The sequence below is a fragment of the Magnolia sinica genome, chromosome 10, assembly GCF_029962835.1.
Source record: "Magnolia sinica isolate HGM2019 chromosome 10, MsV1, whole genome shotgun sequence".
Classification (NCBI taxonomy): Eukaryota; Viridiplantae; Streptophyta; class Magnoliopsida; order Magnoliales; family Magnoliaceae; genus Magnolia; species Magnolia sinica.
In genome coordinates, this window is record NC_080582.1 from 5,860,502 (window position 1) to 5,878,568 (window position 18,067).

Consider the following 18,067-nt stretch of genomic DNA (forward strand, 5'->3'; position numbering starts at 1 on the left):
GATGGATCAGGTATCTTTCAATAATTGCACTATGGCGTGCTGCATGATGTCATGACTAAGTCCATTACGTGATTTTCTAGTGACGGACGCAGTTTGGCTGGTGACCCAATCAGCCAGTTAGCGGGTGTCAAAGATACGCGGGCCCGCAACGATGTATGTGTTTTATCGCATTAATCCATTTGGCAGGGGGAAACGGATTGGCTACTCTCCCTACCACCAGCCAATGGCTGGTGGGTCCCATCATGATTTATGTGTTTCATCCATGCCGTTTATCTATTTTTCTAGATAATTTTATGCTATAAAACCAAAAATGAGGTATATTGCATTCTCAAATGAAACACATTACATGAAGCAGTGTTGAATGAATGTCGACAATTAAAAACTTTTTGAGGGCCATAAAAGTTTTGGATCAAGTTGATCTTTGTTTTTTTTCCTTTCATTTGGGTCTATATGACCTAATAAATAGATTGGATGTCAAATAAATAGTTCAGTGGGCCTTAGGAGAATTTTAATGGTAGATATCTAATTAGTATTGTTTTCTAGTGGTGGGGTCCACCTGAGATTTGTATCCCTCGCATTTTTGGAATCAAGTCTAAAATAATCTATACAAATGGATGAACAGAGTGGATGATACGCATACATCATGGAGGGGCTCACAGAGCACTGACTACCAAACCGGGCTGGTGGCAGGAAAAGTGGCCAATCGGTTATCTTGGTAGGGTAGCCGAAAAATAAAGTACATCTAAATCTCATGTTTACCACATGAAACTGTGGTGATTAAACTCACATTGTTAAAAATTTCTTAGGTTTATTGTAATGTTTATTTGTCATCGACATGTTGATTAGGTCACCTCATTAATGGAAAACACAAATATCATCTCTATCCAAAACATCTTATGCCCTTAAGAAGTTTTCAATTGTAAGTATTCAATCCCCACTATTTCGTGTGGTGTGGTCTACTTAAGCTTTGGAACTACCTCATTTTGGGTTTATGGCCTAAAATAAGCTGGCAAAACGGATAGATAGTGTATAAAACACATATAATGGTGGGACCCGCAAAGCCTTGACACCAGCTAGCTGACTGGTGCTGAGATCACCTGCAGAACCGTGATATTATTGTTCATCTATTGTTCGATATTATTTTAGGGCATAAGCCCAAAAGTTAGGCAGATCCAAGGCTCAAGTGGACCACACTCTTAACGTTGAAAACTTATTGGGGGCCACCGAAGTTTTGGATGGAGCTGATATTTGTGTTTTCTTTTCATCCGAGGTTGGATAGCAAATAAACATCACCGTGGGTCTTAGAAAAGTTTAAACGATGAGAATCATTATCACTGCTGCTTCCTGTGGTGTGGTCCAGTTGAACCTTATATCTGCTTCATTTTTGGGACTATATCTTAAAATGATATAAATAAAAAAATTGAATGAGCGGTGTGGATATGACCCATACATCACGGAAGCCACACAAAGCTCCTGCCATTCCCAGCTGAAGACAGGGGTTGGGCGTAGTCCGCGTCATATATTAATTGATCGTCTTGCTTTCACGCAGGTTGCTTACTTGTCATAGTGTTGAGGTCATCCAGGGGCCTGAAATTTTCTGATATTACGTGCAGTCTTTAGTCCTGGTGGATAGTTTCCACCGTAACCAATGAGTACATGAGTCCTGCAGACCACCAGAACAAAGCTATTCAAGCCGGCAAACCTTTATGGACGATATTTTAGTTGCCACCTCGGGGACATCTACATGCATGTTGGGAGCAATTCAAGGGCACATAGGGGTAATCGGGGATCACAAAAGGATATATATGTGGTGCTTCAGTAGTCAGGGCACATGATCAAGCATATCGTTGTCCATTGGCTGGGCTGACCAGTCAAGCTTTAACGCCTATGTCAGCGGTGCTGGGCTTGGGTTAAGCGCTGACAAATTGATTAGGTTCAAGTCGGGTCCTATAATACTTGTTCTCATTCTAACGGAAGGCCGATTGGCTGGTGTAACACAGGTCACCAATCTGGCTGGTGTGTTGACGTCACCAACTTATGTGGGTCCCATCGTGAGGTATGTGTTATATCCCAGTTGTCCTTCCATTTGGCTAGTTCGGCCTAAGGCTTGAGCCAAAAACTAAGGCATCCAAGTATCAAGTGAACCACGCTTCAAAAAGCAGTGGGGGTTTTTTCCTCTTTATCCCGGTATACGTGACCTGATGAATAGGTTGCACGGAAAATAAACACCATGGTGGGCCCTATAAATGTTTTAACAATGAGAATCATTGCCCCCCCTCTACTTAAGATTTGGATATGAATAATTTTTTGAGTTAAGAACTAAAATGATCTTGAAAAATGGATGCACGGTGTGGATATAATAAATACTTCATTTTGGGGGCCATATAAGTTTGATCTCCTTTGAACTGTTCCTACAAATCATAACTCGAGGAGCGGCGCTCTTCATACACCATGCCAGCCAATCCGCTTTCGCTGGTGTACCACACACCAGCAACATAGTTGGCATGGGTATGTGTTGTATGAAGACGAGCGCTAATGCTCCTCAAGCTTTGAGTTGTATTTTTGCCAATTTGAATATCTAAAAAAATTGAAAATTTTCGATATAACTAGCCTATATTGTCATTTACTAACCCTTACACTCGAGGTGAGCCTATAAGTGGGTGATAACAGTAAATAACTGCACAAATCTACTTCATCAATCGTATGAAGCCAACGAATTCACCCGATCACTTATACATCGAGTTTAGCCTCGTGATTTGTTCACAAAGGGCCCAAATCTATCCGACCTACCACTGACTGATCAAGACAACCACAAATAAATAAAGATCTACCCAAAGTTGAGACAACTAGGGGTCAACTCTTAATTAACAAACCAAACTGAGCAAATTATCTTTTTAACTTAAAATCAATGGTTTATGGTGATTATGATCGAATCGTTATTTCTCCTAGTTGCGAATAGGCCACATTATGAACTTAGTCAATTCAAACCATAATCATTGTGCATAAGAAATCTCGCTACCTGATTCACTCAAGAAATGCCCCGATTATCCAAACAAATTCTAGATCACTCGTTAGTGGGCCGCTAAACTCGATACTATAGAAAGACATAAGACATTCGTCTTAATGGGCTTGACGTCCATCGCAGGACATCGAGCTGAGATCATGCCTTGAATCGCTCAATACATTCGGTTTTTACCCAAATTGTGGCTTTTGGACCGTTAAATCATTACCAAATTTAGGGCAACAATCGAAATTAATATCTTACACATATCGATATAGTCGTGGCTTCAATCAACCATATCAGTGACCGTCGAACTGACTTTTGATCATGCTCGTCTATTGATGCATCCAAATGGCGGGCCGATCATACCCATACGTAGATCATCATTAGGGCCAACTATCCTATGGTGTATATTGACTCTTACACCTAATAATGGACTCCAAAGATTAGAAACAACTCCCCATAAGACTAATATAATGAAACATAGGCCTTAAAATCATTTGCACCACACCTAACACTCTAAATACCCATTTATTTCATTCTCCCTCTCCCCATACGAATTTTCCCTAGTAAAGGAGAGAAAGAGAGAAAGAGAGGAAGAGAAGAAGAAGAGGGAATGGAGAAATGGCGGACTGCGGTGCTAGATGTCGTCATCTGATCGCCGTGATATCTTGCAAGGTCTCGCTTCTACGCTCGGTTTCACATTTTTCACAACTAGAATCCGACGATTTCAGGATAAATTCTTTACCTCCTTAATAGGTAAGAGATTTTTCTACTTGTCTTTCTGTCTCTTTCTTTCACTTCCTACATTTTGAACCATTAGGGTTAGAAACTCCATTTTGTTTCTATCGATTCTCACGAACCCTAATGTTAGGGTTGAGTTTGTTAAGGTTTTGAGTTCCAATTATCGATTGGAGCAGTCCATACTCTTGCGGGAGCCGTACTCGGGCTCGATTTTGTTAGGGTTTCGGTTGCGCACAGATTCCATGATATGATTCGTCGAACCAAGTTGAGGGATCATTCCAATCGAGTTAGTTGAGTCATAATTCGTTATTTAACATTTCATTAGGAGTAAATTCATATCACTAATGATAGTCTTGTACTGTAATTTAGGTTTGAAGTGTTTTTCCCCAAATTCATGATGATAGGGGTACATCTGAGTCGAGAATTTCGATTCTAAGGTGAAGATCTACCCTCAAGCTTCTACTTGACATTTTAGAATAAATAAATGTGTCTGTTTTCTATTTGGTTTATAACATGCTCGATGAAATGCCAGAATGACATGAAACTCTTAATATTATAATGCTTAGATGTTAAATACTTAAAAATGTTAATATGATTAAATTATTGTTGTGGTGGATCGAGCTCCTTAAATTATTTAAATGTGTGGATAGCCCACTTTAAGATGGCTATCCCAAGCTTATATGGCCGACTAAAGTTGAATGCAAACTATCGGCAGTAGTTGGAGCTACATAGGATGCCTGGCACCCAATGTTGATTTATCAGATGTCCTCTATAATCGATCGTATCAGTTTAATGTAAGTTCAATCATTCTTATGCTTGGTGATTGTATAACATTCAATAGAATCTTTGATATCATTGTTACCATTGACTTAGTCTACCCATAACCATCCCCAAATACTCATGAGCTGAGAATGGTGATATGGGACACCGAGTTCGAGTTGTCGGCCTATACTGGGGTGACGAGCCTCCCCATAGTGATCATTGAGCACTGATAGAAGTGATAGAATTTTTTTCGAACAACCCCCGTCAAATTACTCAGTCGATAGTACCGTACTAGAGTACTATTCTAACAACCGGGCGTGAATGGAATTGGGTGACGAGCCAATTCCTTCGTGTTAATTTAGTTTTGAGTGACAAGCTCACTCTTCTAAATTAATAGTTTATACTCGGTATCGGGTGATGACCTGTACCTTGTCGATGCCTTAAATCTGGATCAAGGGACACTGGTGAGGAGTCACCACGTGCTGCAACGAACTACATGATACGAATAATGACTCGTGACATAATGGCGGTATACTGGCTTTGCCAACCTGTTGTATGAAGTGGAACTAATAATAACTTGGAAAATCCTGCATATACTAGGATAAGTTGTGATTTCACGTTGGAGTTACTTGTTAGTGAGTGTTAGCATTTGCGAAATAGGTGTAAAAGTCGCTTGTGAGGGAGTGTTAGATTATAAGGAGCATGCATCATTTCATTATAGTATTAATATATTTACCAAATAGATTAGAAATTTATTTGTTTCTTATGTCACCGTTACTTGTGTTTGGTTGTGTTGATAACATGTGTAACTTGCTTAGTGGTTGTGCGTTAAAGATAACATGCTTAAGTGTATGAATATGTATTTGTTGTGAACCTGCTAATCACTAAAATGTCACAAGTAACAATCTTGGGGATATTTCTTCACTATGTTGGCGTTTGATGCATCCTATTTGACATATGCGGATAACTCAGGAATAAAACCAGTCGGTGGTGCACTCAGAGCGCCTAATAGATCTTCAGCTTCTTACTGCTTGGTAGTTGTTCTTTTATTATTATTATTACAATTATTGTCGTTCGTATAACTCTCATATAGGTGGTCAACATTGCATATCAGACCCAGTTGTTGCCTAGATTTATGAACATGGCACCGTTTAATAGCTCATTTTGATCATGTTTCTGTTGCAAGGTGGCGAGCTGGGACTGGATTGGGATGCTAAAAGCATGAATTTAACGGTCGAAGGCACCAAGGCAAGCGACGGACCCTAGGAGACCAAGATCGGCGATTTGCACGCCAAGGATCCAAGAAAATCGAGAAATTGAAGCTCAAGTGACCCGAAATTAGTCAGAATGCAAGATCATAGGGTTCCTACCATCCGATCAGTTCGAAACTCCATACGTGGCCTGAGGACCATAAATGAACCGTACACGTAAAATTTCAGCTCCTGAATCACTGTGGAAGTGGCCCAACGGACAAATCAGCCCCTTTAATCATTATGTGGGGCCCGCCTGATATCTGGATATACTTCAAAATTGGTATGGACGATTTATAAGATATGACAGAATGGATGGACGGCACAGATTTCTTCAAACATTACGATGGACCCATATGTACATTGCATGTACATAGGGTACATGTGCACGAGCAATGCACCGGATGGAGAGTCCGGTCAAAAATCGAGTGACCAAGTCCGTTGTTAAAAAGGAAATAGCGTCGGGCGCTCGATGTGGACCCCACTCGCGCCTCATTTCGACAATCCGGACCGTTCAGTCATTCCAACCGACCGTACAAGAGGGGTTTCTCCAAACCCATACACGCATATATGCGTGGGTCTTTGTTTAAATGCAGGATGGACGGCTGAGTTGCAATTCAATGGGCCGCATCAACGAACAACCAAAACCGTCCATCTCCTACCGGAATTCCGAGGCGAATCCAACTGACAGGGTGGATTTTCTCTCCAGCATCGTTCATGGCCTCCACCAACATCCCAGTGCAAGAAGCGCGCAAGCCCTGTTGCGCGCAGCCGAGACTTCCGGGCCATTCCCTGATCAAGATGGTGATCAGATCAGCAATCCAAACCGTTCATTCTCATCAACAGGGAGCCGTGACCACCACCAAGAAGTCCGATTCTGATTTTGGACGATTAGTCGTCCAAAATCTCAAGCCAAATGCGGGTTGATCGCAGGTCCTCCGCCTGTTGCCGCGAAAGTTTTCTTATTCCGACTCCAACACGATCTCTTGTGCGGAAGACTTCCGCCTAGAGTGGGGAAATTGGGCTCGGACGAGTTCTATAAAGGGAAGGAAAGGGAGAACAGCGGAGGAAAAAGAAAGGAGTTGGGACATCTGCTGCTGGAGCGGGCGTGGTTGGAAAGGCAGAGGAAGGGCTGGGGAACGTGAGCAGAGGCTGGACAAGGCTCGTTTTTAGTACGAAAGAAGGAAGGTGGAGGCAGGTGGCACGTGAGCTAAGCTTGGTTTCCTTTCTTCTTTTCCTTTATATTTCTTTTTATTTTTAAGTTCAGCCACATCATGCCTATGTGTGGCTAAACCTCTTAGCTAGGGCTAAGAGGTGAAGCTTGTAGCGAGATGGGAGATACTGTTTCATGCGTTTAAGTTAAAATTTCTGAACTGAACTTGGTTTTAAGTTGATTATTAAAGGAATATTAGTCTTTTATGGTCTGTTGTGACTGAAATTACAATGGGTTTGCAATGGCTTTGAGTATTTCCTTCCCCTTTTTATGTTTATGAAGTCAGGAAGCTCTGTTGTTCATCATTGTCCCATGGGCATGGTAAGATGACAGTACCCTTCCTGATCTTCATACATTGTTGATTAGTTGGTAATTAGTTTAATCCTGTTGTTTGCTTTGTCTCCTGGGCATGGTTAGATGATGGAATCCATTCTAATTCATATACTTTTTCATCTCTTAAAACCGGATCAAGTAAGTTCGGTTTGAATTCCATAATCCTTGATGTAGGCATAAGATCTCCCGATCTCTACAAGTGGATCCTCCGAATCCCTAGTCTCCTTCCTCCGAATTTCTTAAAGTTTTAGATAATTATTCCACAATTATTCCTTAAACTCTATTTGGTTTAGATCACATCTTAGTCTAGTTCTAGTTATAGGTTTCAGATAACGTACAGGTATCAGTCCCTGTGGATTCGACCTCGGTCTTACCGAGTTTATTACTACATCACAATCCTATACTTGGGGAGTGAACATTGACATAGGTGGTCAACACTTTTGGAACTATAATTTTTAGGTGGTAGCCCTATATTTTTGAATTTGACTATCTCTACGCTTTGGTTCCGCTAAATTAAAATGCATTACTCTGATTATTTGTATATAAAATGAATGTAAATCTGAATGAGGACACACATACAGATTTGTTAGGTCAACACCCAGGAACTTGGGATCAAAGTCTCTATACTTGAGTGCCGATTTTTTAGGCGTTACAACCAGGCAAAGCTGGTGAGTGTTCCCCACACGACTCACTTCAACCTTTCATCAGAACAATGTCCTAAATCAAATGAGAAAAAGCAGGTTATGACTTATGTGCCTTATTCGAATGTCATTAGTAGTTTAATGTATGTCAAGGTCTGTACGAGACCGGATATTTCACAGGCAATCTATGTTGTGAGCAGATACATGTTAAACTTTGGTAAGCAACATTGGGAAGTGATGAAATGGCTACTTCAATATATTCAAGGTACAAATTAAAAAACTACGTGTTAACTTTTGAGAAGACGCGAACAAAGTTAGCAGGGTATGTGGATTTAGACTACGCAGGCAGTATAGTTTCTAAAAAGTCAACTTTATGTTACTCGCTTGTGCTAATGGGTAGAGCAATCAATTGGATGTCGAAGCTTTAGTCTGTGGTAACTCTTTCCATGACTGAAGCTGAGTATATGGGAGTGACAGAAGTAGTTAAAGAATGTGTTTGGTTGAGAGGCATGATAAATCAATTAGGACTTCAGCAGGAGGTCGTGCTAGTTAATTATGACAGCGAGAGCGCTATCAATTCGGCTAAAAAATTTATTTACTACTTATGTACTAAACACATTGATGTTCATCACCATTTTATCTGATAGGTGCTTGAGGAAGGAGGTGTGACTTTAGAGAAGATTCACACTAGCATAAATCCGATAGACATGCTCACCAAGGTGGTTCCTGCAGAGAAGTTTAAGTTTTGTGCGACTTCTCCGGGCTTAACGATGGCATAATAGGAGGACAAAGTGTGCACGAGAAGCGTCGATGGAACTATGATACGAGACAGCGAGAAGAAAAGATGAGAAGAAGCTACATGCTTGAAGATTGAAGACATGGTGGAGATTGTTGTTGATAGATGTCTTAAATCTGTAATGCAACAATCTGTCGATGACAGGTTCAATGTCATCGAGTAGGTTTTGATGCCATCATAGTCAACTCGATGCTATCAAGTATTTCTTGGATTTCCTCTGTTGGTTGTTGGACATATTCGTGCAATTTTTCGATGACATCGAGGAGTGTTTGACGACATTGAGGAGCGGTCGATGCCATCGAAGCTAGGTCGAGTAATTGAATATTTCTGGAAAATCCATGTTTTGTCCGTAGATAGTTTTGACAGTTTTTTTTATTCATCAAAGGTTAAATGTCAATGACATTGAACTATTTCGTGAGAATTTTTGCAGATCTGACGGATCTACGAAATTTGTTTCTGATTTCGTTTGGGATTCTTCCCAAGGCTATATATGTGGGTGTAAACGGGATTGAGAGAAAAAATTTCTAAGAGTTCCTAAATTGTCCAAGAGTTTTAAATTATGTAGCAAGGGTGAGATTCGAGGTTGTTCGAATTGGGTAATCGTTTTCTCTTTATAATTTATGCTTTCATGGTAATATTTGTCGCTTTGTGTAGCAGTTTTTCCCGCAAGGGTTTTTCGACATTAAAATCGTTGCGTTCTTCTCTTTTTTGCTTATTACCTTTTGATTGCTATTCTTGATCCATCATTGTGTGCTTCCGTGATCCCCAACACAAGCTGTATAATATTTTCCCTTTTCTTGGTTAATTGTGATATGTCGTTGCATTGTCTTTCTCAACTATCCACCATGGAGCCGATAATTAATATCAACTGTTTAGACCATTGAACCATGAGTCGTGCTTGCTCCACGACTCGAGCATTGCATAATAACATATTTTAGTTGGTAAGCTGGCCTGCGACCCAAGACCTCAATTGATTTTATTATAAAACAACACAGGGATTAACAAAAAGAAGAAGAAATAAACACAAAAGAAAAAGACATGTTTTGGCTTATGTGAACAAGATTAGTTCCAATTAGCTAGGTATACATGAATTATTTATTCTATTTGATGGTTAAGGCTAGCACAAGCTGCACAACATCACAGGTTAATCAATCACTGGTGAGATTACGCTATTTGACTGCACCACTTTGGGGTGGTAACTCACACTGATCCAGCATATCTTGTTGAATGCGGCCCACGTGGGGTTATCAGGACCATCCGTCCTATTGGCAGTAATGTTGATCAACCATAGCTAGAGCTGGGCATTGAGTCAAGTTGGACCAAGTTAGGGCGCCTGATCTGACTTGATCCGGTTTTGAATAGACCTGACCCAAACTCGACCCGACTCGTTACTGAGTCCAGCTTACCTGACCTAATCCGAATCCGGGTCTGGCCTGAACTAATCTGGACGGAGTCCGACCGAGTCTCAAGTACCAAGTCAGGACAAAATTGCAGCCTCTCCGTGAAATGTTAAATCTGAGTTACACACACACAGACACACACCCACACACACACCTGATTCGAGTTTCGGATCAAGTCAAGTCAATACCGAGTTGAATTTTGGGTCAAGTCGAGTCGAGTTACTAGGTAACCTGAACTCGACTCGGTTTGAGTTTGGATGGGATGAAGGCTATTCGGTTCGCTCAGTTCAGATCGAGTCTAGTGTGAACGAGTTGAATTTGCCGAGTCAAGTCATCTTGTGCCAGAGTTCAGATAAATTGTGAGCTGGGCTTATTTAGGCTGCATCAGTGCGGAAATTTGATCGAAGATGACACGGTCCAAATAGGTCCGCCGTCATCATAATCTCCATTCATTATCTTCATCATAGGCCTTAACCAGCCTTCCTACCCTTCATCCTCTTTTCAGGCCCCTTCAACCATAATCGAAGTTCCCTTCTTACAGGCCATATTTGCAATCCACACCACATGGTGGAACCATTTCGGTTAGCTTTCCATCATAATTAACCGAGTCCCACTCGTATGCTGCTTTTGTTTGCCTTTGTTCTTCATTCTTTCCTCACAGAACTTCACGTGCATCCATCTCGATGTCCTCGTCTCGACAATGCTCATCCCAACGTATGGTGTGTCCTAATCTGCCCTACATTCCTAGTCAAGCAACTGTCTTGTATTTATTTTTTATTTTTTCATAAAATCCACCATCAGGTTGTGATTACACAGCACTCTAGAGGAAATCTTCACTTCATTCAAAATATACTCATCAATCTCTCCGTCTTTTCAAAACAGTACTTGTAGATATAAAATGAATTGTGTTAAGGAATCTCCTGGCGTTCTATTTTAACTAAAACCCTTTTCTCTTTAACCATTTATACTAAGGCTGACCGCATTCCGAATTCTTGCAAAAGATCATCAGATCAACAAAAAGGGCCCAACTGCTGCCAGACTAAAGGTCGGGCCACTCAATGGTCTGATGGATAGGGATCCGCATATCCAATTAGATGAATTGGGTAATGGCACGATTCATCTCTGCAGCCCATAGGTCAATGGGATGCTCTGCTTGTAGCTGATTTGGCATAATAACCAGGACAATCCATTCAACCAGGGTTCATGTGTGCATTTTCCCACGCGCTCAATGAAGGAAATGAAACACGTCCTCATATACTAACCTTATAGAACTAATCAAAGCATTTTCTATGATTAAATGATTAGTGGAAATTAAAATGCTTGTAACACAAAACAAGGATTTCAACTTGGGGATGAGAAAACCCTTCAAATCCTTCCAAGAAGGATCTGAAGACCCAAAGAACTATCTGTAGTTCAGCCGAACGCAATTTGTCTGGTGACCCCAATAGAGCCTACTGGTGTCAAAGCCTTGTGTGTTCCACCATGATGTATGTGTATTATCCACACTGTCCATCCATTTTGCCAGCTCAAATTAGAGCATGAACCCAAAAATGTGCCAGATCTAAATCTCAGGTGGACCACACCACAGGAAAACAGTGTTGATTGAATGTCCACCATTAAAAACTTCCTAGCACCCACTATAATGTTTATTTGACATCCAACCTGTTGATAATGTCATAGAGACCAGGATGAGGGGAAAACACAAATTATCAGCTTGATCCAAAATTTCTGTGGCCCATAAAAAATTTTCACCTGTAAGTGTTCAATCCCCACTGTTTCCTATGGTGTGGTGGATATTAGATTTGGATCTACTTCATTTTTAGGCTCAAGCTCTAAAACGAGCTAGAAAAATGGATGGACAGCATGGATAAAACACATACATCATGTTGGGACGCATAGAGCCTTGACCCAGCTAGCTGGCTGGCTTTGGGGTCACTAGCCAAACCACATCCCATGCAGCCAGGCGCCCAACACACCTCCTATTCTAATATTCAGTTATTCACATGGTGGGGTCCACATATTCTGCTTTCATTTGAAATGGTGTCTAGCCTGCAATGAGAATCATAAGGGGGCATTTGGCCCAGGGTAACAGATGGGATTAAGTGTGATAGCACCGTCCAATTCCATCCAGAATTTGGAGAGGATGGGAAAGGTTGGAATTAGGTCGGATGGAACTCCATTTAGTCCCATGGAATTGTATTGGTCCCATGCAGGTTTATGTTGATTTTAAAATCCACTACACATGTGGGCCCCACATTGATGCATGCATTTATCCATGTCATCTATCCATATACACTGTTTACACCTAACATTCTAGTTATATATGTGTAGAAGTGAACGACGACATCCGTTATGAATTTGGTCGTTGATTGCAATTCCATGGTCTACCAAGCATGATTTTGTTTAATCTGGTGTTTCCCCATAGCAAAAATGTTATTCCAAACACGAGATTGGATGGCTACAATACCATGGTATTTCCAGACATACAATGATGTTAATCCCATCTAATACAATTCAATACCATTCAATTCCATGGACCACATAGGCCCTAAGCAGGCTGTATCACAAACCCTATCTGGACATGAAACCATATAAAATTCAATTGTGGTAGAAAGTAATAAATGAAGAAAGAAGATGAAGAATACGGTGGAAAAAGAAAAGAAAGAAAGAAAGAAAAGAAAAGAAAAGAAAAAAAAGATAATTCTTTTATAGTGTTTGAAAGTTAGGCCCATCAGTTGGTGGTCCAGACCATTGATTTGAAGCACCTCCACATTCCCCACCATGAATGGGGTATTTCCTAGCACTCTGCTTGATTAAACAATTCTTTTATAGTGTTCTTCAAGTAACCTGATGATTATCATGTCTTGTGGCCCATGGAGCCAGGTGTACGGTACTCTGTCCATTCTAAATCTGGGCATGTTGTGGTCCACATGTTATGCATTTAGATGAAATGAGATCTAATCTATGTGCAGATTTGGTGGATGTCCACATTGAATATGGCCTGATTTGAGGTCCATGTGTCCAAAAAAAAGTTTCCACGGACCCTGTATGGCCCATGATCCCATACAATTCTAGCCTGTTTAACTTTGCAATATGTGATCCTTTAAGCATGATATTCATAAAAGATTATATACCTTAGACAACTGCATAAGAAACTCATTGGAACGTTTTCTTTTGACAAGTACTGGAATTTTATTAGAAAAACACCACACAAAGACGCACACACATATATAAACAATAATGTCAGCCCAAATCAAGAAAGAAAGATACACTTGTCAAGAGCTTCTAAACTAGAAGCCCATCCCAAAATACATCACTTGCACTAGAAAATAATACAAAGACCACTCTAATTTTATTCTAAAAACCCTAGCGAACAAAGCCAACCATCACAACACCCTACCTTCTTTTTTTTTTTTCCAAATCTGGCTGTCATGCCATGCTAGGAACAAGCCATCAGTCTCTAAGCACCTATTCCTACTCACTTGCCAAGTGAAAGCCGATACCTTATAAGCAGCAGCATAATGTCACATGAAAGCGGTGTGACGCAAGCTCTCTGTGATGATAACTGAAATAGCAACCCATAAAAAGATCGGACAGAAAATTGACTGGACTTTTACTTCCTCCAAGCCATTGCATCCCGCTAACCTTGCGAACGGTGGTAGCCATGAAGCCGCTCCAAGAGTACAATGAAATCAACCACCTCCTTATCCATTGAACATAAAACCATGTATACAACTCAGCTGGGGCAAAAAGAACTTTATTATGTAAAAAGAAATTAAAAAAAAAAAAAAAAAATTTAAAAAGAAAGAATGGAAAACGTCTTTTAGTCCATGGAAGTTGGGTCCATTGCTCAAGGGGCTAGACCAATAATCTAATGCACTAGATCATGAATGGGATCCCTGCAATCTCTTAGATTAAACAATCTGATATTTGTGTTTTCCTCTTCATCCAGGCTGAATTGCCTTATCTATAGGTTGGATGACAAATAAACATCTTACGATGGGCCTTGGAAAGGTTTCAAGGGTTAGTGTCATTATCTCTACTGTTTCTTTTGGTGTGGTCCACTTGAGCTTTGGATCTGTTTCATTTTTGGGCTCTTGTCCTAAAATGAGCTATCAAAGTGTATGGATGGCATGGATATAAAACAAATACATCATGGTAGGATCTAGACCAGGTGGTGTTGTGGTAGGAATCCCTCCCGTACGAGCTCCAGTTCTGGAAATACTTTGTGGGCCCCACCATGATGTATTTGTCTTATCTACACCGTCTATCTATTTTTCCAGTTCATTTTAGGGCAAGAGCCCAAAAATGAGTTATATCAAAATCTTGGGTGTACCACACCACAGGAAACAGTGGTAATTGGACGCTTGCCATTAAAAATTTCCTAAGGCTCACTATAATGTTTATTTTCCATCCAACCTATTGATCAGATCACAGTGTCAACTACAGGAAACAGTGGTGATTGACCATTAAAAACTTCGTATGAGTGGCAAAAGTTTTGAATGAGTTGATATTTTTGTGCCACCTTTATATAGATCTTTGTGACCTTATCAATGGATGGTAAATAAACATTCTGGTGGCCCCAAGAAGCATTTAATGCTGGGAATTCAATCAACAATGTTTCCTTTGGTGTGGTCTACTTAAGATTTGGATCTGCTTCATTTTTTGTAACATGCATTAAAATGATCTGAAAAACGGATGGACAGTGGGGATTTAAGGATAATACATTACCGTGGGCCCCACAGTAAGGGGATCCACGCACCTGGGGGGAGAGAGAGAGAGAAAGAGAGAGAAACGTTCAGCTGTTGATTGTTGTACCTCCCTGCGAAGACATCACAGCCCGCATAGATGACGGTATTAGTTCTTTTCTCCATAAGAGAGTGTTTCAAATATGTATTTCCCGTCAACAACTTCACCAAATTTAACAATACGAGGGATGTAACGCACTTTGAGATAGTCATCTCCGCCTCCCCTTACCCTCTTCATGAATTCTTCTGACATGCCTTCTAAATATAGTTGTTTGATGGCAGCGAGGTGCTGAAAGCCATCTGGGAGCATCTTTAGCTTTGGACAACTGTCAATAACGAGATACTGGAGAGATTTCATTGTACCCTCCTCTATTCTACTCCACTCTTCCAATACTTTCATATATGAGATTCTCATGGTTCTGAGCTTAGGAAATCCTCCAGAGGTGCAGCAAATCTGCTTCCCCACATAAGCATTAAAGAGAGTCAAGTACACCAGATTGGGTAACTGTCCAAGGGTGGTGAGTGGATCTTTCACAAATTGGCTATTCATCAGGGTTATATACCGGAGACAGTTGTGTGAACCAATCCATTGGGGAAATTCTTTCATCACACATTTCAAAATAAGTTTCTCAAGGTATTGTGGAGGCTGTGACAATTCTTGTAAATTGAGTTCTTCATCTTCGCCCTGGCCCAAGATTTTGAGAGATCGCAACCATTTCAACTGACTAATGGAATCACATAGTTGTCTACAATCTTCCCCTTTTACTTCTCCAATTAATAATTTCTTAAGTTGGGTTAAGTAACCCAACTCTCTTGAAAAGCCACTGTCAACTGATGCACCTGATAGTGTTTGGAGGTTGCTTAAGCTGGCTGTTTTCTTAGGCATCTTATAAAATTCTCTACTATCAGAAATTTTCATCAAATTAAGATGCCTAAATTTCGTAAGCATCTCTATTCCAGTGGGTAAACCTTTCAAGTGGGAATCTCTAACGTCCAGCGTCTGTAGGTTGTGCAGTCTTTGCAATGAAACAGGGAGTTCCTCAATCTGTGTCCTCCTCAAGCTCAAATACCGTAAGTGAATCAACCCTCCAACTTCATTCGGCAAAATCTTTATTTTAGTGCCTTCTAGATCTAATACCCTCAATAATTTGAATTTTGAAAACATTCTACAGAAAGAGGAAGAGGGAAATTCCTGGTCGTTAAATAGAAGAATTGACCGAGGATTCAATTCACCCATGCTTCCTGGAATATCAATTGCAGTGTTTTGGATGGCCAACCGACGCTGTGCTTCTTCGAAATTATTTCTTCGGTTTGTTAGGATTGCTGCGAATTCTTCCTTCTTAAGCATGTGAATAGCAATGTCACGCATGAGGTCATGCACTTGACACGCTATCAAATCGCCCGTGTACTCATCAATGACAGGTTGGAGTAGGTTCCTATCAATGAGCTGAGCAAAGTAATTACTTGAAACTTCTTCAGGTGTCTTCTGTTGATGTTCCTTAATGAAGCCCTCGGCCACCCACATGCAAATCAGCTTCTTTCTCTTAATCACATAATCCCCAGGAAATAGACCGCAATACAAGAAACAAGATTTAAGGTGATAAGGTAAATAGTTGTAACTCGTTAGCAGGGCTCGATTTAATCTTGCAAGATCTTCATTATCTTTCAGTTCCCAACAAAGATTTTCAAGCACGTCATTCCATTCAGCTGGATCAGTGCTCTTCTTTGACATGAGGCCACCAATTACCACAATGGCGAGTGGTAACCCTTTGCATCTTTTGACCATGGCATTTCCCACTTCGACTAAGTGTTGCGGACAAGTTCCTTGAGTGTCTTGGTTCAGAAATACCTTTTTTTGGAAGAGTTCCCAAGCCAATTCATAAGATAATGGCTTCACTTTGTGTATATGGAACTTCTCATGGACAGGACGGGCTCTATTTTCACTGCGAGTCGTGAAGATGATCTTGCTTCCACCCTCATGAGGCAAAGCATGTTTCACATCTTCCCAAACACTAGTATCCCATATATCATCAAGGAACAGAGCGTACCTTTTTCCTTGCAAGTAGTCGTTGATCATCTTTGCTATGTTTGTCTCCTCCATTGTCTCCCCATGATTTGGAACCGCTTCCTTCCTACTCTTATAAAATCCTTCAAGCATGCGCTTCAAGATATTCTTCTTTTGGAATGATTGAGACACATAAATCCATGCATGGCAATCAAAACTTGTCGTTGCAATTTTGTAGATTTTCTTCGCAAGAGTCGTCTTTCCCAGACCGCCCATCCCCACAATCGAAATGACAGTACTACACTACAAGAAAGGAGGCCTAAGCCGACCGATGGCCCAACCCTTTACCCGCAGCCAGTTTTATCGGCTGCGGGCAAAGGGACGCCTTATAAAATAAAATAAAAAAACAAAGCCAGCCCTAATTTCTATTTGGGCGCCGAATCTCTCTGCCTCTCCCTCTCCCTCTCGTGCTCTCCCTTCCTCTCTCTGCCTCTCCCTCTCCCTCTCCCTCTCGCGCGCTCTCTCTCGCTCTCTCTCCGTCTCTCTCCCTCTCGCGTGCTCTCCCTCTCCCTCTCCCTCCCTCTCTCTGCCTCTCCCTCTCCCCTTCGCACGCTCTCCCTCTCCCTCTCCCTCTCGCTCTCCGCTCGCTCTCCTCTCACTCTCACTCTCCCTATCTATCTCTCTCTCAAAACCGTATTCCTCTCTCTCTCTTTCTCCCTATCTCCTTGGCCCTCTGCTGCAGTTCGGTCTTCTACTGCTCGTGGATCTCGGATTCTTCCTCAAGGATAACTACTCCGAATCCACGGAGCTTCTCTGGACTCCTCACAGAGACTTCTCGAATCCACGAGGAAAGAAAGCAAGAAAATAGAAATAAATTCTAATAAATTCGAAATTGATTAATTGATGAATAAAAACGAGTTCACAACCCTTTAAATAGGGGTACCAAGCAATAAGAAAGAAATCAGAAGCAAACTAAAATTAAAACTCCTATAAATTCGCAACTTACTATAAATAGTAAATTTACTTTTTATAGTAAGTTTCGTATGTGGCTTAACCACGTTATTCTCCTAATTATTCTAAGCACTTTTCATGTTGGACACAACTCCTAAAACCCAACGAATGAAGAGTTATAATCAAACTAAAACTTACTATTTATAGTAAAAACGGAACTAAA

At 40.9% G+C, this 18,067-nt stretch overlaps 2 protein-coding genes across 2 annotated transcripts in view; both read right to left on the reverse strand.

The window, feature by feature from the left end:
• Positions 1-18,067, reverse strand: part of LOC131257843 (putative disease resistance RPP13-like protein 3) — a 192,468-nt gene that overhangs the window by 105,583 nt on the left and 68,818 nt on the right. The gene's annotated exons all lie outside the window — the stretch shown is intronic.
• On the reverse strand, positions 13,194-17,169 carry LOC131257840 (disease resistance protein RPM1-like). Its single transcript, XM_058258753.1, has 2 exons — positions 14,959-17,169; positions 13,194-13,843 (listed from the first exon to the last, which is right to left on the reverse strand). The coding sequence occupies exon 1, from the start codon at positions 17,167-17,169 to the stop codon at positions 14,998-15,000; it is 2,172 nt and encodes a 723-aa protein (XP_058114736.1). The 3' UTR covers positions 13,194-13,843; positions 14,959-14,997.

What these genes read in the sequence shown, in the direction of transcription:
- LOC131257840 (XM_058258753.1), bottom strand. Translation starts at nt 17,169, where the DNA reads ATGGGCGGTCTGGGAAAGACGACTCTTGCGAAGAAAATCTACAAAATT.